Source organism: Polyodon spathula, chromosome 31, assembly GCF_017654505.1.
Source record: "Polyodon spathula isolate WHYD16114869_AA chromosome 31, ASM1765450v1, whole genome shotgun sequence".
NCBI lineage: Eukaryota > Metazoa > Chordata > Actinopteri > Acipenseriformes > Polyodontidae > Polyodon > Polyodon spathula.
The window spans coordinates 3,788,801-3,816,753 of NC_054564.1; the positions used below are offsets into that span (position 1 = coordinate 3,788,801).

General features: G+C 42.1%; 1 protein-coding gene across 2 annotated transcripts in view; it reads right to left on the reverse strand.

The window, feature by feature from the left end:
* Positions 1-11,575, reverse strand: part of LOC121303142 (NPC1-like intracellular cholesterol transporter 1) — a 28,110-nt gene extending 16,535 nt beyond the window's left edge. For both annotated transcript variants that reach the window (XM_041233636.1, XM_041233635.1), the window contains exons 1-7: positions 11,451-11,575; positions 7,632-9,181; positions 7,281-7,381; positions 4,309-4,481; positions 3,354-3,482; positions 1,347-1,529; positions 613-727 (exon numbers count right to left, since the gene is read on the reverse strand). In XM_041233636.1, the coding sequence (XP_041089570.1) occupies positions 613-727; positions 1,347-1,529; positions 3,354-3,482; positions 4,309-4,481; positions 7,281-7,381; positions 7,632-9,181; positions 11,451-11,498 (2,299 nt within the window). In that variant the 5' untranslated portion in view covers positions 11,499-11,575. The remainder of the gene's footprint in view (positions 1-612; positions 728-1,346; positions 1,530-3,353; positions 3,483-4,308; positions 4,482-7,280; positions 7,382-7,631; positions 9,182-11,450) is intronic.
* Positions 11,576-27,953: the final 16,378 nt, after the last annotated feature.

The following is a 27,953-nucleotide window of genomic DNA, read 5'->3' on the forward strand; positions in this document are numbered from 1 at the left end:
TGAGAATACAGTGAATTCAAACAGTAAATCCTTGGTAGATCCCAGTGATTCAGCATCAACAACATGGCTCGGTAACCCCATTCCAATCCATACACTCACCACTCTATGCTAATTCTTTGCATGCTGCACTTAATATATAGACTCAAGGTAACTTTTTCTATTCCATTCAAGATTTTAAAGACTTCAGTCTTCTTTGTTCCAGGCTAATAGATTCTGCTCCCTCTGTTCAGCTCGTTCTTTTAAGCCTTCATATGCTTGCTCTTCACTGAACTCTCTCCAGGACCACAGGGCCCTTTTGTATTGTGGCAGTCACAGGTCACAACTGAACACAGTATCATCATAAATCTTTTTGGTTTGTACACTTGTGGCTGTAGACTCAAGCCATCTGTTTGTGGAGACTTTTAAACCCTTGTATCTCGAGGCAACGTCACTCAAAATTGCATTGCCTGCCAGGATGCCCTTTTCAAAACAACATGCTGCTTCGCACTGCAGACAATAAGATGGAAATAATAATGCAATGGGGTTTTTTGTACGTTTCGTTTTTTTATGGGTAGCACTCTCCAATCATCCTGGTTCAGTTCTGGTAACACTCCCCCGCCACTGATTTCTCACCTAAGAAGAAGCAGATGGACTCGGACAAGCTGCAGAGGAGCATGCTGGGAGCCACATTGCCCAGGACTCTCCCGATATGCTCCTCCCTCCGCTCTCCCGGCTTTCGCTTGCCTCTCTGAGGAAGAGAACCCAGCATGTCATTGCACAACGGTACAAAACCCGCTGTGTCACGTTCATGTTTGAAGATCATGTCACAGAAGGTACACTTAGCACAGGAATTACCAAAAGCACATTTGTTTTGATTTCTGTTATGCTGTCTTTGTACAGCATTGTAATAGTTCTGCGGTAGCACAATGTGGCCCCTGAATTTCATCTCTTTCATTTTGAGAGAATGCTAGGTCAGGTTGTAAGCAATTATACTTGCATGTATACATTTGATAGATATGTTTTCCATCCAACTCATTGTCCTATTGTTTACCTGGATATATCCCTTAAGAAAGTGTGTCACAGTACTTTTTCACAGTAATTCTGCAGTTTCACATGCTTTTTTATGCTTTTAGCACTGGATACTGTTATAAGGGCTCTGCATGTTATGCATTAAGTGGCAAAACCTGACAATGAACAGTTTTAACAAAGTTTTAAGATGAATGAGGAAACAGCTCAAAACAAATGATATACTCCAAAAGATCAAAAACGAACCAAACGAAGAACTATAGGCATGTTTTACATGACAAAGAGCAGTACAAATAAAACAGAACATTCTCCCCATTGGCCTTTCTTTCATTGATGCTAACCTGGTACTCCAGAACGAAGATGAAGATGTTGTCAGCTCCGACAGCCAGGACTAGGAAGGGCACGACCTGAAGGATGATGAGCGAGGAGGGGATCCCGATCCAGGCGTAGAATCCCATGGAGGAGAGCACTGCACAGCCCACCACTAGGATTCCCCCCAGACCCACCACGATCTTCGAGTTGACCTGAAACAGAGACCCCACACTGTCACTGCAGCCTCATAGCATAGTGAACACAGCAGGGGAGGAACACACCATCACTGATTCCTTCAATTTCAGTGTCTGTCATATGATATTTATAATGGACAGTTTTATTGCCTGCTTTCAGTACCTTACACTTTTCTCTATTAAATGCCATTTGCCATGTGTCTGCCCAGTTCTGAATCTTGTTTAGATGATTTTCAATGACCTTTGCTGCTGCAACAGTGTTTGCTACTCCTCCTATTTTTGTGTCATCTGCAAATTTAACAAGTTTGCTTACTATACCAGAATCTAAGTCAATGTAGATTAGGAATAACAGAGGACCTAATACTGATCCCTGTGGTACTCCACTGGTTACCACACTCCATTTTGAGGTTTCTCCTCTAATCAGTGCTTTCTGTTTTCTACATGTTAACCACTCCCTAATCCATGTACATGCATTTCCTTGAATTCCTACTGCGTAGTTAAAACATTTTTAAAAGGACTACAGCTAATGCATGACGTGGAAATCAGAAAGTGCTTCAATAGTGCAAGTCAAAACTTACATGAACATGAACACACTTTTCATATCATCTTGCTAGAAAATGGCGTCAGAGGAGGGAATAAGGGGGTTTGATAGCTGGTTCTACAAAAAATATTTCAAGCTGCAACCTGACCAAACTAAAAGTAATATAGCTGTAAAATGTAAACTGTGCTTGAGAAGTAACTATTTGTAACTGTAACACATTACATTTTGTTTTCAAAGTAATAAGCTACAATTTTTATCAAGTAACTTGTAATTGTGATGGATTACTTTTTATAAGTAACTTCCCCAACACTGATAATATATTATATAAACCTGACAGATTGTCTTGGAATAAAGTAGCAATTATGCCACAAATAGTGGTAGTAGGAAGGGTTAACATTGGGAGATGGTCGCACCACGTGACTGAAGCGTGAACCAGTCTTTCAAAGAAACAGGACTTTTGAACCCAGATTTAAATGGCTGCATTAGTATCATATGAGATACACATTTAAAGATGACTTCATACTCAAAAACTTTGTCTGTCTGGGGTTTCCGAGGTGCTACATTTCAACATAACCCTGAAAAAAATCACATTAGAAGTCAGTGGATTCTGACCTGCAGTTATCTAAATCCATGCTGAGGTGCGTACGTATGTATGTATGTACGTATGATTCTGTGTAGGATGCTGTGTGGCCCAGTGGTTAAAGAAATGGGCTTGTACCCAGTTCAAATCCCAGCTCAGACACTGACTCATTCTGTGATTCAGAGCTAGTCATTAACCTCCTTGTGCTCCATCTTTGGGGTGAGACGTTGTTGTAAGTGACTGTGCAGCTGATGCATAGTTCACACACCCTAGTCTCGTATCTTGTAAAGCACTTTGTGCTGGTGCTCCACTATGAAAGGCGCTATACAAAAATAAAGATTATTATTATTATTATTATTATTATTATTATTATTATTATTATTATTATTATTGTGTATGTATGTATGATTCTGTGTGTATGTATGTACAAATGTTTCTGTGTGTAAATGTGATTCTGTATGTGTGTGTATGTGTGATTCTGTGTATGTATGTTTGTGTGTTTTTGTGTGTGTGTGTGTATGATACTGTGTATGTATGTATGTATGATTCTGTATGTATGTATGATTCTGTGTGTATGTGTGATTCTGTGTATGTGTGTATGTGTGATTCTGTGTATGTATGTAGGTGTGATTCTGTGTATGTATGTATGATTCTGTGTATGTATGTATGATTTTGTGATATACCTAAAGAAATGAAAGTGTGCACATCTCTCACAACTCACCAGCACACTTTTGAACGAAGAGTACTCTCCGAGCGCCAGGGCAATGTAGACGAAGATCACTGCATAGCTGATCATGAAGATGGGGATGTCCTCCATCGTAGTGCGGTTAATTTCATCTTCCAGTGATCTCTGTGGTGCAAACACAGCACAGATCCATTTCACATGTGACCTATTAATATACTCACATCAAACATAGCCACATTGTATTGTATTAGTTTACAAACTGCACTGATGCATGCACTCTTACTTATTAGGTGTACAGCAGCCAATACAATATTATATATACAGTAACACCTTCATTATCCAAACTTCAATTCTCCAAACACCTCTATTATCTGAAACTTGTCTCGCTGTATACAGCTCTTCTGCCCTGTTGTCTAGTAAATGCAGGACTCAGCTCTCAATAACTGCTATTTACAAGGACAGTTTAGTACTGTTTGTTGTATGATATTATTTGCAATATTATTAGGTGTCTTGATTGGGAAAGGCATAGAAACAATTTCCCAGTTGTAATTCTATTATCCAAATAATCTGATTAACAACTTCTGCTCTCATTTGGTTTGGATATACTAATGTTAATGTACCGTCATTTCCATCTGATACAAATCTACAACAAGCCGTGTAATAGAAAGACAGATGGCTGGATCACATCAATACAAGTGCCTACTACACACACACACACACACACACACACACACACACACACACACACATATATATATATATATATATATATATATATGCTGATACCTAATAAAAGTTTACCATGGTAAATTTGCACGGTACATTGCTCTGTGCTGTACCTTTCCTATGCTTTCACTTTGCTTTATTACTCTTGCTAGGCTTTTACTTTGGTAAACTGATATAATAAATTCTGTAAGGAATCTAGCTGCACATTCTTTGGTTTCCTCATTTCAGAAGCTCGTGTCCTGCAGCTGGGTTTGTATTTCTCTACCTCTGCCATGTAGGTAAAGGTGAAGTTGGTGGAGGGATTCCTCTGATACTCCTGCACCAAATCCAAGAACTTCTGCTCCCAGCGCAGAGCCAGCTCAAACCCCAGTGTGTCCCGCTGGAAGTTGTTCAGGGAGAAAGTCAGGATGAGGGCCTCTGCTTCCGAGTAATCCTCATCTGAGAGACAGAGGGGCGGTAGAGATTCTTTACTAGCTTGGTACCTTCTGGTACCGCTTCAACATCATAAAGTTACAGAACAACCTTTATGACAAAATCCTAGAGCAAAGTAAGCATATTTGAATACATCTATAGAAAAGGATTGTATATGCAGTTCTAGGCATACCTAACATCATACACACCATAACATCCTTATAGCCCTTTTCCCTATAGAGTTTTTTTTTTTTTTTTTTTTACAAGATTTTTCATAATAGAAGCAAGATTAAGATTCTTGCCAAGAAAAAAAAAAAAAGACTGCAAGGTCCGGACATGAAGGACCAGTGGTGGCACTGGGCCGGACCGCACCTGAACACCGTGGTATGAATGAAAATTCTTTGCAAATGTGTACATATTTTATAAGGTAAAACATTTTTTTTCACAGGATGTTATTATTCTGTACACTTAATCATTTTCTGCTATTTGTTTATATACTATATATCGCTGTCAAAAGGCTGTTTGAGATTGTTTTAAATAACAGCGCGCTGGTAGATGAAATGGGTGCTCTTGAAGATGCCCCAGCAAAAGAGGTTGCCTTCCCAACCAGTCACCTACCAACAGAACCCACATATAGCCCAAGACAGATGTTGATCTTTTTTCACAAGAGACTATTTTTCCCAACAGAAAGTAATTTTCTAAGAGGTGGGTAAAATCTAATAGTAATTATCTTAATTTGAGTTAATCAAAGAAAAATCTGAAATAAAGACGTATCACAGAGAGCTGCAGAACATCCACGAAAAAAAGAACGTTATTTTCATTTTGTTAAGTACTAAACTCATGACTGATGACGATAATAAACTGGCCTGAACTGGAAAAAATATATATACTACTCGCAGCGAGGAGTCTGAAGCGGGTATATAAAAAACAAGCTGTGTTATTATTATTCTTACTATTGTTACAATAAATGACTCAGGGCAGTATGGAAAAAATACTTTCTGATGTAACATGTTTAACTGAGTCTATTGATTAGTGCCGATCTCTAGGTTATATATTAAGTATGAAGTTGATTTATGGTTGATTTCTCAGGCGAGTCGACATCTGGTACAACGTTAATGAAGCACAAATTACTGTATATCTTTTTCTCTTGGAAAAAAGAGTGCAGAACACAAAGCTGCAAGGAGAGGGAGCAGAAAGAGAAGCTTCACACCAGGGGTGTGTGGTCTCTCCTTTAATGAGACAGACAGGACCATTTGAACTGACTGGCAAGTGTACAGTTCTAACGAACACACTGCCTGGCACTTTGTCACATTTGTTTTAATTATTTGTTTGTATGTTTTAAATGTTAAAAACAACAACTCGGGATTCAATTCAGTCTTTCAGACTGCCTTGTTTAACAAGTGAAAAATGTTAAGCATTTTGATCAGCTGCATTTGCATAAAAAAACTAGGATGTTTTTTTCAATAATTTTTCTATATTAAAGTAGAAATTAAAAACAAAATTATTTAAATGTTTTCTTAATTGACATATTTACTACTTTTCCTTTAAACTTTTCATTGCTTTGATTTAAAGGGATGTATAAAGAAGGGCCTCTGAATCTTCTCTTACTTCACAAACCTTGAACTGGGGTGTCTCAATTTTCACTTGACTTCACTCAGCAATAAACATCCACCTAGGGCTCCCCTGTGATTTTTTTCCAATTCCACCATGTGAAGGACTAAGCTAAAATGAAGATATTCTTTCAAATAACAAGTGATATTGCCTTGCATCTCTTTTTATAATATAAAAGCATTTCATAAGTAATTAAAAGATATTCAGCAACGCTGCTACTACAAAAATAAAGGTCCAGTAAATTACCTTTTTTATGATTGGTTTCACATCAACGATGCCAACTTGTGTTGTTATAGTTTGAGTGTCACAGTATCACCATAGATACGCTCAAGCTGGTTTACTGAGGCCTCATCTCATTCATTCAGCACCACATCACTCTGTGATGGTGTGGCAGTGTGGCAGGACAAAAGCTCTGCCGAAGCACATGTGTGTGTGTGTGTGTGCGTGTGTGCATGCGTGCATGTGTGTGTGTGCGTGCATGTGTGTGTGTTTGGGAGGGGAATATTGAGTGGCAGGAAGGGAAATACTCCCTGCAAAAACATGCAGGAATGTGGCTGGAGCCAGGAATTGTGTATAAACAGGGTGATCAGAGGTGTTAGCTTAGCTAGTGTTAGAGTTAATGTTGGTGTTGGAGAGAGTGGATGTGCTATGTGTGCTGTGCCGTTCGTCTGTGTTTCTTCATGTTCGTCAGTTTTTGTATAGTCTCTATTTTGGCCCGTGTGACGTTTTGTTTGTTAATGTGTTTTTGCTCATGTCTGTTTAGTTTTACTGCAGCTCTTCTGTAGCTGAGTCTCCCTTCCCAGTAGAAACAGATTGCCAGTGATGCTGTCCTGTCACACATGGTAACAGAATTGTGATACTTTGTTACATGATCTATAGTATCATAATAGAAGTGTGAACACAGATCATTGTATAGTAGTTCACCAAATGGTTCTTGAATAAAGAATCATGTGGTTTATAGTTGGTATGAATACATACTCGTCTACTTGTCTTTTAAGAAAAAAATTAACCATGTGATATGGACTTCAACAGCACCCTCTATTTTATGCATTACTGTGTTCCCCACAGCTTGCATTGTCAGTACCAAAGTCTTCAATTATGCTCTTAGATCTGAAATAAATTTCAAGCAATGTCTGTTTGAATAGTCAATAATTTGTCCCAGACCTACACTCAACCTTTCAAAGAGAAAGTAGGAATGACAAGGTAGTGCCTTACTACTGTAGCCTCCCACAGCCAGGAAAGGAAAGACTGGAGCCCCATAGTCTGACATGCAGCTCAGGCCAAGGTCAGTGATGTCCTTAAAGGAGAGTGGAGAGCTAGACAAGACAACAGCATGATGTTAATATATTGACATATAATAAAAAAAGCCATTATAAAGCTATACCTGATTAAATCCTGTTGTTTTCTAACATAACGCTAAAAACACTCAATTGTACTAAATTTGGAAATACTGAAAGAAACTTAAAATGCCAAATGTTTCAACAGCAGGCTTTTTTCTATGTAGTCATTGAAGACATTGAGGAAAAGTCTAAACATCTGTCATGAGTTTTCAAAATACACACTCACTTGATGCAGTAGAGGAAGTGATCCCGCCAGTCCACCTCTCCAGTCTGCCCATTCACTGTCATGTTTATTTTGGCCTCCAGGTTTTCACGGCTGTTCTGGAAGTACTGCACCAGGCTGTTGACGGCACAGTCAGTCAGGCTAGGGTTTGTGGGGTTTAAGGGGGCATAACAAACATCCTTGAGGCTGATGGTCCGCCCTGCCTCATCCGACCAAAACTGGATGGCCTGCAGTCTGGTCTGGAACTCCAGGAGCTCCAAGATGAGATCCTTGGAGAGCAGTCCACTGAAGTTCTGCCTGCCAAAGAGAAGGGAGTTGTAGGTATATCCCTTGTGGTTGGGGGCTGTTAGGATGATCTGATTGGTCCGGAAAAAATGGTCAAAGTTGGCGTCGTGGAAAGCTTTTTCCTTCATTGCACGGCTATTAGGAGATGACCACAGCTCTACAGGGTCAGTCGTCAGCTTGATAAAAAACAGTCCAACAGATAAAACCAGAACAGCAATCAGGGAGATCAGAATTACCTTGATGGGGTGGGAGGCCACCATTGTCCCCCATTTCTGGAAGAAGGAGCCCAGGAAATCCTGAGTAGCTAAGCTGGCTTTATCAGTGCAGGTCACCTCGTGAAGGTGAACCTCTTTTTTGACCTCGTTGTCGTTCTTATTCATGTTCTGAGATTTCCACCCACTGTAGAAGTTTGACACAAGCAGAAAGCCCACAAAGGAGACTGAGAGTCCACAGAAAACAACCAGGCAAACTACAAGCACCCCATCCAGCTGCCCGATTTTAAAGAGCCCTGAATCAGGAACAGGTGGGGGGATTATGGGGCAAGACTCTACACAGTCCAGACAGGAACAAGCCTCTTGTTCTGGGGAGGTGGATTCATTGCAGCTCCACACTCGGGTAGTTAAGGGCACAATGCCCTGGCCCACTTGGGTGTCGTTGTCTATCAGTCGGAAGTCGATGTCCAGCGGGGCTAAACCGTTGCCACTGTTCCCTTGGAAGTCCAACCAGCGCTGGGTGTTACAGAGAGTGGAGCCATATTTGCCACACATGGTTGCGATGGCAAAGCCTCCTGTGGCTGGGATGCGCACGTTCTTGCAGGAGTCGAAGGAGCGGTCTGCGAATTCACGTGAGAGATAGGCCTGGTACTCAATGACGGCCTCTTTGATAACACCATTTATGGTGGTATTGTAGGTCCGGGTGATGTTAATGTGGAGGCTCTGGTTAGGGTTGCATGTGTTTTGGCAGTAGATATTTACAAAGTTCTCGACACAGGATGGACAGCGGCTCAGAATGGGCTTGGAGAGTAATAGGCTTTTTTGGAGAGAATTAAGCTGCTCAAAAGAGCAGCATGCCTGGGTGGCGACCCCCTTGTATAACATGGGGCAGACTTCCTGCAGCTTTTGTAGGTGGAGGCCCGCCAATGCCTTGGCTGGTCCATTGTACTTGCAGGGGATGATTGCAGGGATCAGGCTGCCGGAGACAGTGGGGTTTTTGCCACACTCATCATAGAAGGTGCAATAGCCCTCTTGGTGGATCTGGGTACAGCTAACCTAAGAAACACAAGTAGTTTACCAGGATGAGTATTGTCTTACTCATTCAGTTTTCAAGTAAATACCACAGATGAACAGCCATTTAAACTCAAAGTGGAGGGGAGAGCATGTTACCATTATTAGCAGATAGTCACACATTGTGGGTAAAATAACCAAGGCATTCCTTTTCCCATTTCTTTTACAGTCTCCAGTTCACGCTCTCTCCTGCAACAATGCTGGTGCTCTGATTGAAATGAGTGCTGTATGGTGGGAACAGAAGACCAGCATTGTTGCAGAAAGGAACATAACCTGGATACACCACAGCGCTTATCACAGAAATTCCCTTTACCCTGGTGAATGCTCGTGAATAAAAGTTGAGAAATGTATTCACCCAGTTGAGTTTTATGACCCATCATGCAGCAAAGGTCTTCTAAACGTTGCAGGTAGTTCTGTAACACTTTTAGATGACTATAGCAATTTCTCATTCTCTCTTATGCAGAGTAATAGTGGGATTGTTTTTCTTTGCAATTTTATCCCACTCCTTAAGACTCCTCAGAAAAAGTGTGAGCCGTATGCTTATCTAATCACAGGGTGCACAGCCCATTTGATAAGACACGGCATCCTTATCCATGCATCAGACCTTTACAACAGTGCAGACGAACATTGATCCTGAATTATTTGCAGTAAGAGCGCGATGCTATCTCTCATTGCAAGACTGTCTGACACATCCTGTCCACAAACAGCGGCTTTTATAATTACAACAATATATCACATACTTCATACAGTACATTAGTTTGCAGAAATGTGCACAGTGCAGAAAACTCTTTAAACACTGCAGACCTGTAAAGAAGTTTAGGAAATTCCGTCCAAAACCAAATAACTACACAGAACAGAATGGAAATATAACTGCACTGAACACAGCAGAAATATAACTTCACTGAACACAGCAGAAATATAACTCCACTGAACATAACAGAAATATAACTGCACTGAACACAGCAGAAATATAACTCCACTGAACACAACAGAAATATAACTGCACTGAACACAGCAGAAATATAACTTCACTGAACACAGCAGAAATATAACTGCACTGAACACAGCAGAAATATAACTCCACTGAACATAACAGAAATATAACTGCACTTGACACAACAGAAATATAACCACACTGAACACAGCAGAAATATAACCGCACTGAACACAACAGAAAAATAACCGCACTGAATACAACAGAAATATAACTTCACTGAACACAGCAGAAATATAATTGCACGGAACACAACAGAAATATAATTGCACTGAACAGAGCAGTACCAGTCATTTTGGAATTAATTATTTCCATGTTTTATAATCCACAATCCATGTTCATACCTTTTATTTGCACTAGCACTATTAGTAGTACCAGTAGTCCTTCTTTAATTCTGCTTGCATTTCACTATGCTGATATCAGTAGCTGCTGCTTCTTGGTAACTAATCACTTTATGTGTAGTTCAAATTCACCATGAGACCTACAGTTAGCTGAAGTAGTTTGTCTATGGCTTTGCATTTTAAATATTTCCATATCTAAGTTATGAACTAAAAGACTCATCACAATAAAGAAAAGGGCCAGTAATAAGCATAATCCAGCTAGTGGTAAGAACATTGATTTGAAAATGTATTCTAAACATTATAGTGAGATTGTTTTTTTAGCAATTTTACTTGAAAATGATAATCAATACCCATCAGATTCCTTTGCAAATCATATGAAATTAAAATCCTATAAAATCAGTTTATGGTTTATATGTAAAAATTGCATTGCTGCAGAACTATAACCATTACCATGGCTGTCATTATTGTTTCCTGCCTGCTTGTGTTCTTACAGTTCAGAACTGGTTCATGAATATCAAGCAGTATTTCAGTAAAATCACAGATGGGGAAATGCAATCCGAAAGGTTTATAGGAGTCTATGATAAAAGTTTGGAGAGGAATTACGGCAAGGCAGTTATCATTTCCGCTGTGTTCAGCATGAGAGACAGACAATCAGCCAGATAGACAGATTTAATGACGTTTTGTGAACAGGACTGTGTTTTATATGAAAACTGAAAACTGCAATCCCCACAGACGCTAAACACAACATGTACTCTGGCAAGGTTTTAGAGATCACTTTGGGGGTTTCCTTAGAGGACAACAAACACACGCATATTTGTAGTTGTAAGGCCAAATACATGAAAAAATACATGAAACCAAAAACCCATTAACAAACTTACCAGACACACAACGATATGACAGAAGGTACAAACAAACTTACCAGACACACAACGATATGACACAAGGCATAAACAAAGACGGAGTTCATGCTAGCGGTGTCGAATTTCCTAAACCCTTTAACAACAAAACTTGAGATGCAGTTTTCAGGTGAGTGTTTGAAGAGTATTCAGGAGTAGCTCCCTGTCCTGGCATGTGAGAGACAAGCTGTGGAAGCAGTCCCCTTGGCAAGAACAGTTTTTATCGATGCCTCTTATCGCACATCTGGTCTGACGAAAGAACACCAATGCTGGTTCAGTGAGCCTGTAAAAACCCCATTGATCATTAACCCGGGTTGTCGTGTTTGCAAAATATTAGAACTAAAAAGTGCACTACAGAGGAAGCAATGTGGACCTGCTACACAAGGGACTGCCCTGTAGGCCAAGACAAGGAGGTTTCTGTGGCAACTGTTTCTGTATCTAGGGTCCTGCCCTTCCAGCACAGGTATTTATAACTACAGTTAAACCGAGATAAGACAGAAGTAATTAATAGATTCTCAGAAACAGATAGAGTTGACAAAAATAGATTTGGGTAACCTGACTTCAAATTTAAAATCCAAGCTTGGGGGTTACATCTGAGAAACATTGCTAAAAAGAGATAATTTCTTTCCTTGTCTGATGCCAAGAAAGAAGTTCTTGCCTTTATCTCATCTAGATTGGACTACTGCAATGCTTTGTGTTCTGGCCTTACAGTCATGGTCCGTCACGTCTACAGCTTGTGCAGAATTCAGGCAGCTGCTCGGGTTCTAACTGAAACAAAGAGAAATGACTCCTGTGTTAGCATCACTGCACTGGCTTCCAGTTTGTTATAGGATTGATTGATATAGGAATGATATTGCTCACATTTAAAGCACTTAATGGCCAGGCACCGCACTATTTAACAGAGGTGTTAACTTCATATCAGCCTGCACGTACATTGAAGTCAGCTGACAGTGACTTGCTTTGTGTTCCAAGGGTAAAGCGCAAAAGAAAAGGAGAGGCTGCTTTTTGTGTGGAACTCACTGCTGTTCTCTATCAGAGATGCACCCTCAATGGCAATTTTGAAAACAAGACTTGACACATTTTTGTAATATAGCCTTTTTAAATTGAATGTTAATGTGTTTTGTTTCTGTTGCCTCAGATGGTTAATATGAATGTTTTCTTTTAGTTTGTATTATATATATTTTTTTTATCACTTTTGTACTAATTCTTAATTATTTTTTTAATTCTCTCCTTTAGTAGACGTGTTTATTTTCGTTGTATTTTAAATGTATTTTCTTTGTAAAGCACTTTGAGCTGCTTTTAGCATGAAAGGAGCTACATAAATAAATTTGATTATATTATATTATTATAAAAAATTAAAGAACAAGAAAAGGCCATTCAGCCCACCTATGCTCACCCGTTTTGGTGCCAGCGTGGTCCATTAGCATTCAAGAAAAAAACCCAACCAGGTTAGGAAAAATGAAACCTCTTGGAATCTGTGGCTAGACAGATCTCACCCTCTTTCAGGTAGCTCGCTAAAGGTTTTAATGTGATCAAAGACAGGGTTATACAATATTGTTCATGACAGCATCCAGTCTTTTCTTGAACGATCCAATAGTCTTGCTTCAACAACTCTTTCAGGCTGCCTGCTCTAATTGTTTACCACCCTTTCTGTGAAAAGCGCTTTCTCCCCTCAGTTTTGAATATGCCCTTCTTCAGCTTCCACCTGTAGCCCCTGGTTCTGTTCTTTGTGGCCTGTGAAAAAGTTACTTGGTTAAACCCCTTGAAAATGTGAAATACCTCTATTAAGTTGCCTCTGACTCTTGTTCTTTCTATGCTATATAGATTCAGCACTATATTCCAGTCTTTCTTCATATGACATGCCTTTTAATCCTGGAATTAATTGTGTTGCACAATGCCTCTGTGTCTTTCTTATGATATGGGGACAGAAATGTCGACAGTATTCTAGGTGGGCAGTACTAGTGTATTATATCATTTTAAGAGATTTGAATTAAACTGTCTTTGCTGTATAACCTAACATTCTATTTGCCTTTTCTATAGCTTCTCCGCACTGTCTAGTTGCCTCAAGGCGCCCACCCTCGATACAGGTCACTCAAGCAGGGTGATGGATCTGCTGCTCATATGCTGAATACCTGTTTTGCTGATATCAAAAATTGGATATTTAAAAATGTCCTAATGCTAAATTCAGACAAAACAGAATTGTTGAATAAGAATAAGCACTTATCTGATTTTGTACTTGACAACTTTGTACAGATTTTAGAGCACAAATAAAAAACGTAGGTGTCATTTTTTACCCAGACCTCTCATTTGAGGCACACATTAAAAATTTTAGAAACATTGCCAGATTAAGATGTATTTTTTCCAGACAGGATGCTGAGAGATTGAAGTATGCTTTATATCATCAAGAATTGATTATTGTAATGGTCTTTTAATTGGTATTGGTAGCAATGTGATATCTCATCTGCAACTTGTACAAAATGCTTTGGCATGAGTTTTAACTGGAACTGGGAAAAATGACATACCCTGTTTCAGAGCAGGTGCAGTGACTTTTTATTGTGCTGTTTAACAATTGACATCACGAAGATGCTGCAAAATGATCTGTCAATCTTGGGCAGGTGTGGTGACTCTTTGTCTCCCAGTTCGTGACCTGTCATTCACAGAGTGTGTCTGGTTATACCGTCTTGCCATTTTTGAAATTGTTGGCTGTGAGCACCCAAGACAGCGAGCCACAGTATGCTGCCCTAGTCCAGCCTCCAACATGCCGATTGCACGAAAGTGCTGCTCTCTTGACAGATGTGATATACTGTTATTTTCTTTACTGCTTTTATTCAAGCTTGCAATTCAACAGCTGAAATCACTCCCTATCCAGTGTCCAATCAACTCTCTCACTAATTAGGTGATTAAGTGCATATGCTTCAGTCATAGTCACTCAAGCGTGTCATGGTCAAAGATGAATGACTGAATGATTAAAAACATTTAAGAGCCAGGAACATCCTGTACATTTGTTACAATTATTTTGACTAAACTGAAGATATTTTGGAAGCCTCCTGAGAAAAACATTACGTGTTTCTGCAGAGAAGTGTTGTACAGCTCTGGCCAAGAGTTTTGCATCCCCCTATAGAATGAATTAATTTTGCTTCATAAAATGAACCCTGTTAAATAATGCTAAGTTATCATATTGAATTACATAACGTTTTGCAGTTTTCCATATACAGTGCTGTGAAAAAGTATTTGCCCCCTGTCTTATTTTCTACATTTTTCACATTGAATTTGGTCAGATCTTTTTGTGGGTTGTAGTAGTATATACAGGGAGTCTTTCATTTGTTTGGTGTGCAAGGTAATCAAACATGCGATCTTCAGGTGTGCAAAAGTTATTGCCCCTCGTTAACTCAGCCCAATTAAAGGGATAATTAGGGTCAGCTGTTTGGTTAACAATCAGGCCTGAATTGGACCAGCCCTGCCCAATATAAATATGATTACGTTGGCCCTTACCATCAGAGTGAAGTTGTCAGCACACAGGTTCTAGAGCCACGATCAAAAGAAATAGACCTCCGGAAAAAACGTTGTTGATGCCGATCAGTCTGGAAAGGGTTACAAAGCCATTTCCAAGGATCTGGGGCTCCACTAAATCACAGTCATAAGAACATAAGAAAGTTTACAAACGAGAGGAGGCCATTCGGCCCATCTTGCTCGTTTGGTTGTTAGTAGCTTATTGATCCCAAAATCTCATCAAGCAGCTTCTTGAAGGATCCCAGGGTGTCAGCTTCAACAACATTACTGGGGAGTTGATTCCAGACCCTCACAATTCTCTGTGTAAAAAAGTGTCTCCTATTTTCTGTTCTGAATGCCCCTTTTTCTAAACTCCATTTGTGACCCCTGGTCCTTGTTTCTTTTTTCAGGCTGAAAAAGTCCCTTGGGTCGACACTGTCAATACCTTTTAGAATTTTGAATGCTTGAATTAGGTCGCCACGTAGTCTTCTTTGTTCAAGACTGAACAGATTAGAGCCATACTGTCCGAATGGAGAAAGTTTGGAACAATAGTGAATCTTCCCAGAAGTGGCCGTCCTGCCAAAATCTCTCAAAGTTTTGTGACTATCAAAAGTCACAAAGAACCCTAGAACAACATGCAAGGATGTCACTGAGTTGAAGCAGTTCTGCATGAAGGGTTGGGCCAAAATTCCTCCCCGGCGCTGTGAGAGGCTGATCAATAACTACAGGAAGCTTTTGGTTGCAGTTGTTGCTGCTAAAGTCCTCAGTAACCAGTTATTGAGGCTAAGGGGGTGATTACTTTTTCACACGGGGGCATTGGGTGTTGCATAACTTTCTTTAATAAATAAATGAAACAAGTATAAAAATTGTGTGTTATTTGTTCACTCAGGCCCCCTTTTATCTAATATTAGATTTTGGTTGAAGATCTGATAACATTTAATGTAAAAAAATGCACCAAATGCAAAAAATCAGACAGGGGACAAATACTTTTTCATGGTACTGTACTTAACGAAAAAATGTGACATTTTGAAATCTAAGCAAGATTAATCAGATGGAGAGATGCCAGTAGGAGCAGTGGCGCCCCCACTGAGTGAGCAACTGGTATCTGGGATACCCTGATCTGCATGGGGGCTGTGTAAGCAGAGGAGGGAGAGCCAGGATCCATGTCCCCAGGGGGAAGTTGCACCATGGATGGGAAGCCTTTCAAGTACAGTTGGAAAAAATAGGAAAGCTGAGCAGCTGGGGTGTAGGCGAGAAGGCAAGCCAATTTACAGCAGCCCTATGGGGAGATGCCAACCTAGTGCTGCTGAACCTGCCGCCTGCAAGCTTGAGAGACTACGCAGCACTGGCTGAGGCAGAGACTCACTGACCAGGGAAAACCTGGCGAGCCTTGCCTCAGAGTTGGAGCAGGAAACCCACAGGGCCTACCCAGGATCATCTCCCTGGAAGCAAGAGAAACAGGCAAGGCTGCAGTTAGTGGAGGTGCTGAGAGCTTGCGAGCTGTGCAAGTACCAGCAGCTACAACGACCGCCAGTGCCAATGACCAGCGATGCACAACCCTGCAAGCCAGCGTTGACTGGCAAGGCAGTCCGTAGCCCATGACCATTAAGCTCTGGACCGTGAGGGGGGTACTCACTCTGATGGAAGGGGGCCCAATGACTATCCGGCTAAGGGCTCTCACGGTCCAGTATGAGGTGTGGGTAGCAGCAGTTCAGGACCCTTACATTGGGATTAAACTTCCTGCAGAGGTCCAGCGACAGTCTGGATCTCCAAAGGGGGAACTTCACCTTTCAAGGGGGACTGACCCTCATGGTGAACCCTCTCAAGGGAGCCAGCCAACCCTTGAGGTGGCCTCTCAGGGGTCAGGAACTTCAAACCCGACCCATCACTACACAGAGAACATCAGCAGCAATGAACTAGCCCATGCCAATTACAAGCAGTTTGGGGAACCCTACACTGTTACAGCAGCACACCAACCAGTCACCACTCAGGCTCCAGAGGACTATGGACGCTGCTGTTAGAGTTTCCAGATATCTTTGCAACCAAGCTGGAAGAAGTGGTCCAGATCTACCTGGTGCAGCATGCCATTGATATCGGTGACGCACCATCAAGCTGCAACCCCGCTGGCTACCCCTCACCCAGCATGAAGTTGCAGACTAGACCTTGGTGAGATGAGGAAGGTGGCCACATCAAGCCGTTCAACAGCCTGTGGACTACGCCCATCGTCCTGGTGCCCAAGAGGGATGGGGACTGTCAATTCTGTGACAACCTGCGACTGAACGATGTGGCTCTTATCCCCTGCCCCACATCAATGAGTTTTTGGACCTGGTCCCTGCGAAGCAGCTATTGGCAGGTGGAGCTCGACAAAGAGACCCTGCCCAAGACACCCTTGTCCACTGGCTGGGGGTGTTGCAGTTCAAGGTTCATGCCCTTTAGCCCGTGTAATGCTACTGCCATCTTTGAGTGTCTGCTGGTGCATGCACCCACTTTCAGTGAAGCGCTCTGCAATCTCCGGGAAGTACTGCAGATGTTACAAGCTCCATCTGCACAAATGCTGTTTCATGGGCCTTGCTTCCTACTACCCCCGTTTTGTGGCTCACTTTGCTAACATCGCCCACATGCTCCACCAGCTGCTGTGGAAAGAGAACCATTCATCTGGATGGTGGCCTGCCAGAACGCCTTCACTGCCCTGTGGGAGGCACTGACCCAGGACCCAGTGCTGATGCCGCTAATCGCCTGACCTGCCAACCACTGCCAGGAGACCAGGGAGCAGGAGCTGAGGTATGTGTCGTAGCAGCACCAAACGACATTGCCAGGGTGCAGCGAGCTGTCTGCAGTTCTGGATGCAGAGTAGCTCCAGGAGCAGGAAGGGGATGCAGACCTGCAGCTGGTATTGTGCTGGTTGGAGGACCACTGGATGCTGCCCTGTGAGGAGATTGCTCCAAAAGTGCAATTTGGTGAGGATATTTTGGGGTTGCCAAAACACTTGGTTCAACTCCAGCAGTCCTAATACTGGGGCCTCTGTTGTTCGACCAGCCCCTGGATACTACAGTGGCCGTCCCCTGGAGCCTCCAGGAACTGCTGGACATCACATACTGGTTCAGCAGGGACCAACTCCGAGCAGCCTTGCCCCGTGTTGTGGCTCCAGGACAACTGGTGGCTCCCTCGGACCATGGGGGCTCCATTTTGTTGCCTCCTCATGCAGCACCAGCCTCATCGTCACAGACAATAGCCACTCAGTTATCAGACTCAGTCTCCCTCTTTTCGGGATGAAGCAGACTTGGAGGGGGGGCTGTGTAATGGAGTGGCATTGGAACAGAGCCGAGCAGAGACAGGACTGCAGCAAGCAATGGGGGAGGGGGGAGGAGCTGGATTGTGTGTGTGTCTGTGACTGTTGTGTTCTTGTATTATTTTGGGGATAACGACTTTAATGCACTTTTGCAGACACTGATATAAAACCATAAAAATAAACATACAGAGCCCTGTGGGTTAAAAGCAAATGAAAGGGGTTAGCTTTAGGAGACTAGTTGAGGTGGCTGAAATATTTATAACACAACTGTCACTCTTAGTTTACTGAGCACACACTTTTTGCTATGCCAATAAAAATGCGAACCAAAACCTTGTATTTATTACTGTCCGTGTCCTTTCAGTAGTGTTTCACAGCAAAGCAATGCGTTGAGTAGCGCTTTATGAAAACATTTTTTTGGTTTCAAACATTGAGACAGACAGACAGCCTCCATATACCCCTTAGATTGTGACACATAAACAATAAATTGTGCTCTATGGCTTTTATCTTATCACAATCTCCCCAAGGACATGGTTGGAATATAAATTCCTAAGCACAGATTATACACAGAAGACTCCTCAAGGTCATCTAAGTCTGCTTATGAAGCCTGAGTTGTTTGTAGGGCACTGGATCTGAGTCCACCCAGCGTCTGTGCTCAAGGTTAAGATGCAGGATTTTTACACTGTCGGCTTAAACTATCAGGTCCTTGTACTTTACACATTATTACCATTACCACGCAAGTGCAGCGTTGTACTAATAATCTATCCCCACTCCCTGCGATCACTAGTGTTTTTGTCCAGGAGGCTTCATGTTCATAGAGCACACAAAAAAATGACAATGAATCTTACCTAATATTAATAGGTATCTCATCTGCTTTTTCATTTTGAATGTCTTTTTTTATTTCAAAGCTACTTCATAAAAATAACAGTGAATGTATTTAATTGCTGCACGTCTGACGGGTCTGTGCATACCTTTCAAAGAAAGCAGTGATTCGTTAACAATTGTAAAGCATTCCAGTCACAAAAATGTAGGATCCAAATACCAAATGGATGGTACTGAACTAGAACAGTCTTATTACACCAGGATGGATATAAAACTCCCATTGAATAGCAGTTAGCATAGCAGTTTGATCCCGCTCTAGTTTAATGAGACACAGCTAAGCTTGTTACCTATACATTGTGGCTGATCAAGCTTGTGGTAAAACCTGGAATGGGTGAAACTGCTTTGCTATAGGAGTCTTATTTCCATCCTTGGTACTGCTGTTATAGTAGACTTGTCACTGTCAGCCACCAGGCAACATTGGGAGGCATTGAAAAGGTTAACAGAACGATCTCCCTTTAAACCGTAGATGTCAAGTATAAATCAAAGCTAATGTGAAGTTGTACTTGTGACTCTTGTATTTACTTCCAGTCCCTGCAATACACAAATGACATGTTGGCTTTGGTAGAGTACAGTGAAGTGCAATCAGACTAACCCCAGATCTAAAGGGTATGAATTCTGAAGATAGGGTGATGGAATGGACTCTGTTTAGTCTGGAATAATGAAGGGTTAGGGTAGGCTTGATCAAAGTGTTTTAAATCCTAGGAGTCGACAAGTACCTCTTTTCCACTGGCACATCTGAGCCGTGAGGGCCCCTGGCCAGGGGTGGGGTTAATGCTTTTCCTCAGTACTTTGCGTCACTCAGTATACTGGAGGAAGACAAACAACACTGCATGCAGTGAGTGAGTCGCTTTTCAGTTGAATTCATTAATATATAAAGAATGAAAACAAAGAAAAACACAACCATAACCTCTGGATCTGTCATTCTCAACTCAACAGCAGCTCTATGTGCGATGCAACACATTAATTGCTTGCAGCATGATGCATTCATTGCGTGTGATGTCAGTGGCACGGCCCGGCTTTGCAGTGGAAACACAAGCAGGCTCCTCCTGAGCCCCGGTCAGTGGCACGGCCCGGCTTTGCAGTGGAAACACAAGCAGGCTCTTCCTGAGCCCCGGTCAGTGGCACGGCCCGGCTTTGCAGTGGAAACACAAGCAGGCTCCTCCTGAGCCCCGGTCAGTGGCACGGCTTTTTGCAGTGGAAACACAAGCAGGCTCCTCCTGAGCCCCGGTCAGTGGCTCGGCTTTTTGCAGTGGAAACACAAGCAGGCTCCTCCTGAGCCCCGGTCAGTGGCACGGCTCGGCTTTGCAGTGGAAACACAAGCAGGCTCTTCCTGAGCCCCGGTCAGTGGCACGGCCCGGCTTTGCAGTGGAAACACAAGCAGGCTCCTCCTGAGCCCCGGTCAGTGGCTCGGCTTTTTGCAGTGGAAACACAAGCAGGCTCCTCCTGAGCCCCGGTCAGTGGCTCGGCTTTGCAGTGGAAACACAAGCAGGCTCCTCCTGAGCCCCGGTCAGTGGCACGGCCCGGCTTTGCAGTGGAAACACAAGCAGGCTCTTCCTGAGCCCCGGTCAGTGGCACGGCCCGGCTTTGCAGTGGAAACACAAGCAGGTTCCTCCTGAGCCCCGGTCAGTGGCTCGGCTCTGCAGTGGAAACACAAGCAGGCTCCTCCTGAGCCCCGGTCAGTGGCTCGGCTCTGCAGTGGAAACACAAGCAGGCTCCTCCTGAGCCCCGGTCAGTGGCTCGGCTTTGCAGTGGAAACACAAGCAGGCTCCTCCTGAGCCCCGGTCAGTGGCTCGGCTTTGCAGTGGAAACACAAGCAGGCTCCTCCTGAGCCCCGGTCAGTGGCTCGGCTTTGCAGTGGAAACACAAGCAGTCTCCTCCTGAGCCCCGGTCAGTGGCTCGGCTTTGCAGTGGAAACACAAGCAGGCTCCTCCTGAGCCCCGGTCAGTGGCTCGGCTTTGCAGTGGAAACACAAGCAGGCTCCTCCTGAGCCCCGGTCAGTGGCACGGCTCTGCAGTGGAAACACAAGCAGGCTCCTCCTGAGCCCCGGTCAGTGGCACGGCTCAGCTTTGCAGTGGAAACACAAGCAGGCTCCTCCTGAGCCCCGGTCAGTGGCTCGGCTCTGCAGTGGAAACACAAGCAGGCTCCTCCTGAGCCCCCGTCAGTGGCTCAGCTCTGCAATGGAAACACAAGCGGGCTCCTCCTGAGCCCCGGTCAGTGGCTCAGCTCTGCAGTGCAAACCTCTTGAGCTGCAGCCCCAGTAAGGCTCAGTTGTACAGTCCCGTCCTCTCAACACCTTCAAACCACTTCAGTCTTCCCTTCCTAATAATAATCAAAGTATGTTGTCTTCTTCAAAAAGGACTTGACAATACTTCAAAATCAGTTCCTTGGTTACCACTTTTCCAACCTGTCTAGCTTGCTTCTTAACCCTATAGTAAGTGTCCATGTTGATCATTCATACATCCAGATAGGGTTAATTTCAGCTTTAGATATTTTCATATTGACCTTTATAGACATTGTCAAGGAACTCTTGTAATAATGATGCTCATGCTCATCTGAAATGAGCACGCCATTAATGGGTTTCACTAGTATATCTGTGGTTTTAAACAAAGTGCAAGTCACAGAAAAGTTACTTGGTTATAAAATAAGACTTTTAAACATTTGTGATTTGTTTTTGTAAAATGATGACATCATCAAAATGGTGTAATTCCTCATTTCCAGCAGAGCAGGACTCTTCATTCTTATCCCTGGGGGAATAACTTTAAGAAAAAACTGGTCTAGCTGAGCAGGTCAGGTTTATCCATTTCTACACCAATATCCCACTTGATCCCGACCATAGTGTCACAAAATGTTTTACAAAAAAAACTGCTGCAAAATCCTGCCAGTAGAAAACTGTAATGGCCCTGATTATCTAAACTTCTATCTTATCTATTCTAATGAAATTAGAATAACTTTATTATAGAAAAGTGGAAATTACATTAGGAAGGACCTGCTACTTTAACGTAAAGTTGTTTTTGTATTAAATCAATGGAAGTGTAATTAAAGAGAAGATACAGGGCATTATTCTCAAAGCCATGAACTCCAAATTCACTGCAGAGAGAAAATGCCCCTAATAAAGTTAGCAAACCAGAAATAAATAATTCAGGCCTTTGAATGTATGGATGGATGGATTGATGCATCTATATAATGTAATGTATGTATTGTATTTGTTGTTTTTTACTTGTTTTAGTATCGGAATTGGTGTTTTTTCCCCATTCAGAAACAATTGTGCTGATGATGTTTTGGAGAACAGAGCTTTAAGAATGAGGTTATAATGGCCTCTAATCAGGGTTCTATTGCTGAAGAAGTCCTCAAATGGTTTTCAGAATAAACTAAGTAAAGAGGGGCAAGTCATTTAATTCGTGTGCCTACTGCACCAAAGTTAATTAGGGTTCTCTGTGTTCATTTGTTTATTTGTTGTCATTTCATGTTAAAGGGCTGGATTTGTGAACACTTGTATCTCAAATATACCTGCACCCTATTTTACACAACCTTATTTATGGTACTGTTCATAATAGTACAGTACCAGCATAGTATCTGTGCTGAGTAATGACAACATTTTCCCTTCTGATTTAATTAGCTTTAATCAGCACATTTATGATTTAAAGGGAACACAGGCCATATCAGAACATACCTGGAAGAAGGTGCCAATACTCTGGTAAACTTATATAAGGGTTTAAGCTATCATAATTATTTCCATTACAACTGAATTTAACTTTTTAAAGTTGACCAAAAAAAGGCAATATTCATTACATTTCTTTGGTTTACCTTTAAAAAAAAGTTGTCAAATATCAACCTTTGAAAAAAAGTTGTCAGGGGACAAAGAATAAGGCACATCACTGTTCATTGTCAGATGTTATATACATTTGCACTTTAACCCAGTAGTGATAGCAAGGACTCGCTGGTTGTAGATTAGACAAGCACTGATTACTGACGATTCACACTGCAAAAAAAAAAAAAAAATGTAATTAATCTTACCTGTCACGCACTTTGATTCTGCAGAGCGCTGGCATCCTGTTCTTACCTGTCACGCACTTTCATTCTGCAGAACACTGGCATCCTGTTCTTACCTGTCACGCACTTTCATTCTGCAGAGCGCTGGCATCCTGTTCTTACCTGTCACACCCTTTCATTCTGCAGAGCGCTGGCTTCCTGTTCTTACCTGTCACACACTTTCATTCTGCAGAGCACTGGCATCCTGTTCTTACCTGTCACGCACTTTCATTCTGCAGAACACTGGCATCCTGTTCTTACCTGTCACACACTTTCATTCTGCAGAACACTGGCATCCTGTTCTTACCTGTCACACACTTTCATTCTGCAGAGCGCTGGCATCCTGTTCTTACCTGTCACGCACTTTCATTCTGCAGAGCGCTGGCACCCTGTTCTTACCTGTCACGCACTTTCATTCTGCAGAGCGCTGGCACCCTGTTCTTACCTGTCACGCACTTTCATTCTGCAGAGCGCTGGCACCCTGTTCTTACCTGTCACGCACTTTCATTCTGCAGAGCGCTGGCACCCTGTTCTTACCTGTCACACACTTTCATTCTGCAGAGCGCTGGCACCCTGTTCTTACCTGTCACGCACTTTCATTCTGCAGAGCGCTGGCATCCTGTTCTTACCTGTTCTTTGCACAGAGTGGTGAGGGTATGGAATGGGCTTATAGTCATGTTGTTCAGGCAAAAACAACTGGATCCTTTAAGACTCAAATGGACAAAATTATGAGATCAATCAAATACTAAGAACCAGATTAACTAAGACAGGTTGAATAGTCTCCTCTCATTTGTAAAATGTTCATATGTTCTTATCTGAAATGTGCAGTTCTGAAAGAAACACATATTATATCAAACATTTTCATTTTAACACCTGACATATGGTACTAGGTTAAAGAAAGTTCTCAGTATGCTTGCCTTGCCTTTCATGAAATCTGCGACTGCTTTACTTCACCCTCTCAGTGTCTTCTGGGTCAACGCATGTTACTCAAACACATTTTCATGTGAAAATATATTAAGAACATAAGAAGAACATAAGAAAGTTTACAAACGAGAGGAGGCCATTTGGCCCATCTTGCTGGTTTGGTTGTTAGTAGCTTATTGATCCCAGAATCACATCAAGCAGCTTCTTGAAGGATCCCAGGGTGTCATATCAACAAGATATTGCTGCTCTAGAAAGAGTGCAAAGAAGAGCGACCAGAATTATTCCGGGCTTAAAAGGCATGTCATATGCAGCCAGGCTAAAAGAATTGAATCTGTTCAGTCTTGAACAAAGAAGACTACGTGGCGACCTAATTCAAGCATTCAAAATTCTAAAAGGTATTGACAGTGTCGACCCAAGGGACTTTTTCAGCCTGAAAAAAGAAACAAGGACCAGGGGTCACAAATGGAGTTTAGAAAAAGGGGCATTCAGAACAGAAAATAGGAGACACTTTTTTACACAGAGAATTGTGAGGGTCTGGAATCAACTCCTCAGTAATGTTGTTGAAGCTGACACCCTGGGATCCTTCAAGAAGCTGCTTGATGAGATTTTGGGATCAATAAGCTACTAACAACCAAACGAGCAAGATGGGCCGAATGGCCTCCTCTCGTTTGTAAACTTTCTTATGTTCTTAACATTACTAGGGAGTTGATTCCAGACCCTCACGATTCTGTGTGTAAAAAAGTGCCTCCTATGTTCTGTTCTGAATGTCCCTTTGTCTAATCTCCATTTGTGACCCCTGGTCCTTGTTTCTTTTTTCATGTCGAAAAAGTCCCTTTGGGTCGACATTGTCAATACCTTTTAGAATTTTGAATGCTTGAATTAGGTCGCCGCGTAGCCTTCTTTGTTCAAGACCGAATAGATTCAATTCTTTTAGCCTGTCTGCATATGACATACCTTTTAAACCCGGAATAATTCCAGTCACTCTTCTTTGCACTCTTTCTAGAGCAGCAATATCTTTTTTATAGCGAGATGACCAGAACTGCACACGATATTCAAGATGAGGTCTTACTAATGGATTGTACAGTTTTAACATTACTTCCCTTGATTTAAATTCAACGTTTTCACAATATATCCGAGCATCTTGTTGGCCTTTTTTATAGCATCCCCACATTGTCTAGATGAAGACATTTCTGAGTCAACAAAAACTCCTAGGTCTTTTTCATAGATTCCTTCTCCAATTTCAGTATCTCCCATATGATATTTATAATGTACATTTTTATTTCCTGCGTGCAATACCTTACACTTTTCTCTATTAAATGTCATTTGCCATGTGTCTGCCCAGTTCTGAATCTTGTCTAGATCATTTTGAATGACCTTTGCTGCTGCAACAGTGTTTGCCACTCCTCCTATTTTTGTGTCGTCTGCGAATTTAACAAGTTTGCTTACTATACCAGAATGTAAATCATTAATGTAGATTAGGAATAGCAGAGGACCTAATACTGATCCCTGTGGTACTCCACTGGTTACCATACTCCAGTCTGAGGTTTCTCCTCTAATCATTACTTTCTGTTTTCTACATGTTAACCACTCCCTAATCCATGTACATGTGTTTCCTTGAATCCCTACTGCATTCAGTTTGAGAATTAATCTTTTATGCAGGACTTTGTCAATGCCAGATAAGGATTGTTTTATGTCATATCATTTTATTTAGTTTTTTCCACTGATACCTCATAAAACTATGTGATTAAAATGCAAATGTTATAATGAAGTGATATATATGCAGAAGTCTCACGAGAGAACTTATGAACAGTAATTATGATTGTGTTTGACCTTGAGAGGTAGATTGTGTGCAGAAGCTTTTATTTGATTACTTAGATATCACAAAAAGCAACCCCTGCCAAGTTCTTAGAAAGCTTTATCTCTATCCTAGCTACTGTACTTCTAGCACAAGAAAAAGACCATTCGCGTGGGGAGTAAAAGGGACAGTATTCCTCGCAAGTGACACGGTGCTCTGTTAAGTTCATGATATTGTGTATGAGTGAAACTGCCCAGAAAACAGTAGATTAAAAATGATTACAATAATCAACGTCTCCGGTGCCTAGAGCAATTCCTGCTCTATTCAACCGGTTCAGCACAGTGTGTTTAGGAGACTGCTGGGTGACACAGAAACAACGTGCCCTTCACAGCAGAGCAAGAAAGAGAGCTTGTGTGGGTCAGAGCTGCTCTCAGTATGAGCACTTGTGTGGGTCAGAGCTGCTTTCAGTGAGAGCTTGTGTGGGTCAGAGCTGCTCTCAGTATGAGCACTTGTGTGGGTCAGAGCTGCTCTCAGTGAGAGCTTGTGTGGGTCAGAGCTGCTCTCAGTATGAGCACTTGTGTGGGTCAGAGCTGCTCTCAGTGAGAGCTTGTGTGGGTCAGAGCTGCTCTCAGTATGAGCACTTGTGTGGGTCAGAGCTGCTCTCAGTGAGAGCTTGTGTGGGTCAGAGCTGCTCTCAGTGAGAGCTTGTGTGGGTCAGAGCTGCTCTCAGTAAGAGCACTTGTGGGTCAGAGCTGCTCTCAGTGAGAACTTGTGTGGGTCAGAGCTGCTCTCAGTAAGAGAGTGTGTGTGGTTCAGAGTGTGACATGTGCATATACCCGTCTCCACGCCACCATATCCTGCAGTGGAATTAGAGTATGAGTGACTGACATTCGGGTTTAAACAGCAGGTTCAATTGGTTTTCCCCATCCTAGATACAACAAATAACATTATAATCAAATTGTTTTGGGGGTATCTTGGCCTTTGAAAAGATGCAGTGTGCGATAAAGTATTTTATTGCCACCAATATCATGGTTATCATGGTTACGCTCTCCAATCAGTATTAGCTGAAGGGGACTGGCACAGGGGGTTTGACCTCGATGATATCCTCTGATGAAGTTAATATTTTGAGCTGATTATTTAAATGCATATATAGAAACTACTCAATTGCTGATGTTGTAAATTGTAATTAGGTGAACAGGTTACGGTATAAGACCATTGCCCCTTTGGAAGAAATTGCTCCAACTCAAACACTGAATCGAAGCATCGCTTACCCTCAAGGCAGCTCCTAGTTTCATATAGGGTGTGAATAGAGAAGCTTTGCACCATGTGTCTACATACCACAGTTCAATTACTACTATGCATTTTATTTCTAGATATTATCATAAACATTTAATATTAATGAAATAATGTATCTACATTTTCTTAATATTTGACTTCTGTTTATTACTAATCACTTTGTATTGTTGATTCCAGAATATCACATTAGCAGATAATAAGCCAGGTAAATAATGACCATAGCAAGAACACCGGTAGAGAATGAATGAGGCATGTAACAGGATGTTAAAGCGATTGGAGCTGCACACTTTCAAGCTGCAACTCACATAGTGATCCAACAAAGCAACCATGAAGACCAAGGAGCTTTCAAAACAAGTCAGGGATAAAGTGGTAGAGAGGCATAGAGCAGGAGAAGGGTACAAGAGAATTTCAAAGTACAGTGAAGTCCATCATTAAGAAGTGGAAGATGCATCATGCCAACCAGACACTACCCAGATCAGGTCGCCCTCCCAAACTGAGCAGCCGGGCAAGCAGGAAACTAGTTCAGGATGTCACTCTGAAGCCAACAATGACCTTGAGAGATCTGCAAAGTTCTGTGTCTGAGATGGGAGTCAGTGTTCACACATCAACAATAAGCCGGTCCCTACACAAAGCTGGCCTGTATGGACAGGTGGCAAGAAAGAAGCCATTACTCAAAAAGCCTCATCTTAAAACATGTATGGAGTTTACAAAAAAGCGTGTAGATGAGACTACAAATGTGGAAAAAAGTTTTGTGGTCAGACGAGACAAAAATTGAACTTTTCGGTCTAAATTCCAAGCGTTACGTTTGGCGCAAGCCCAACACTG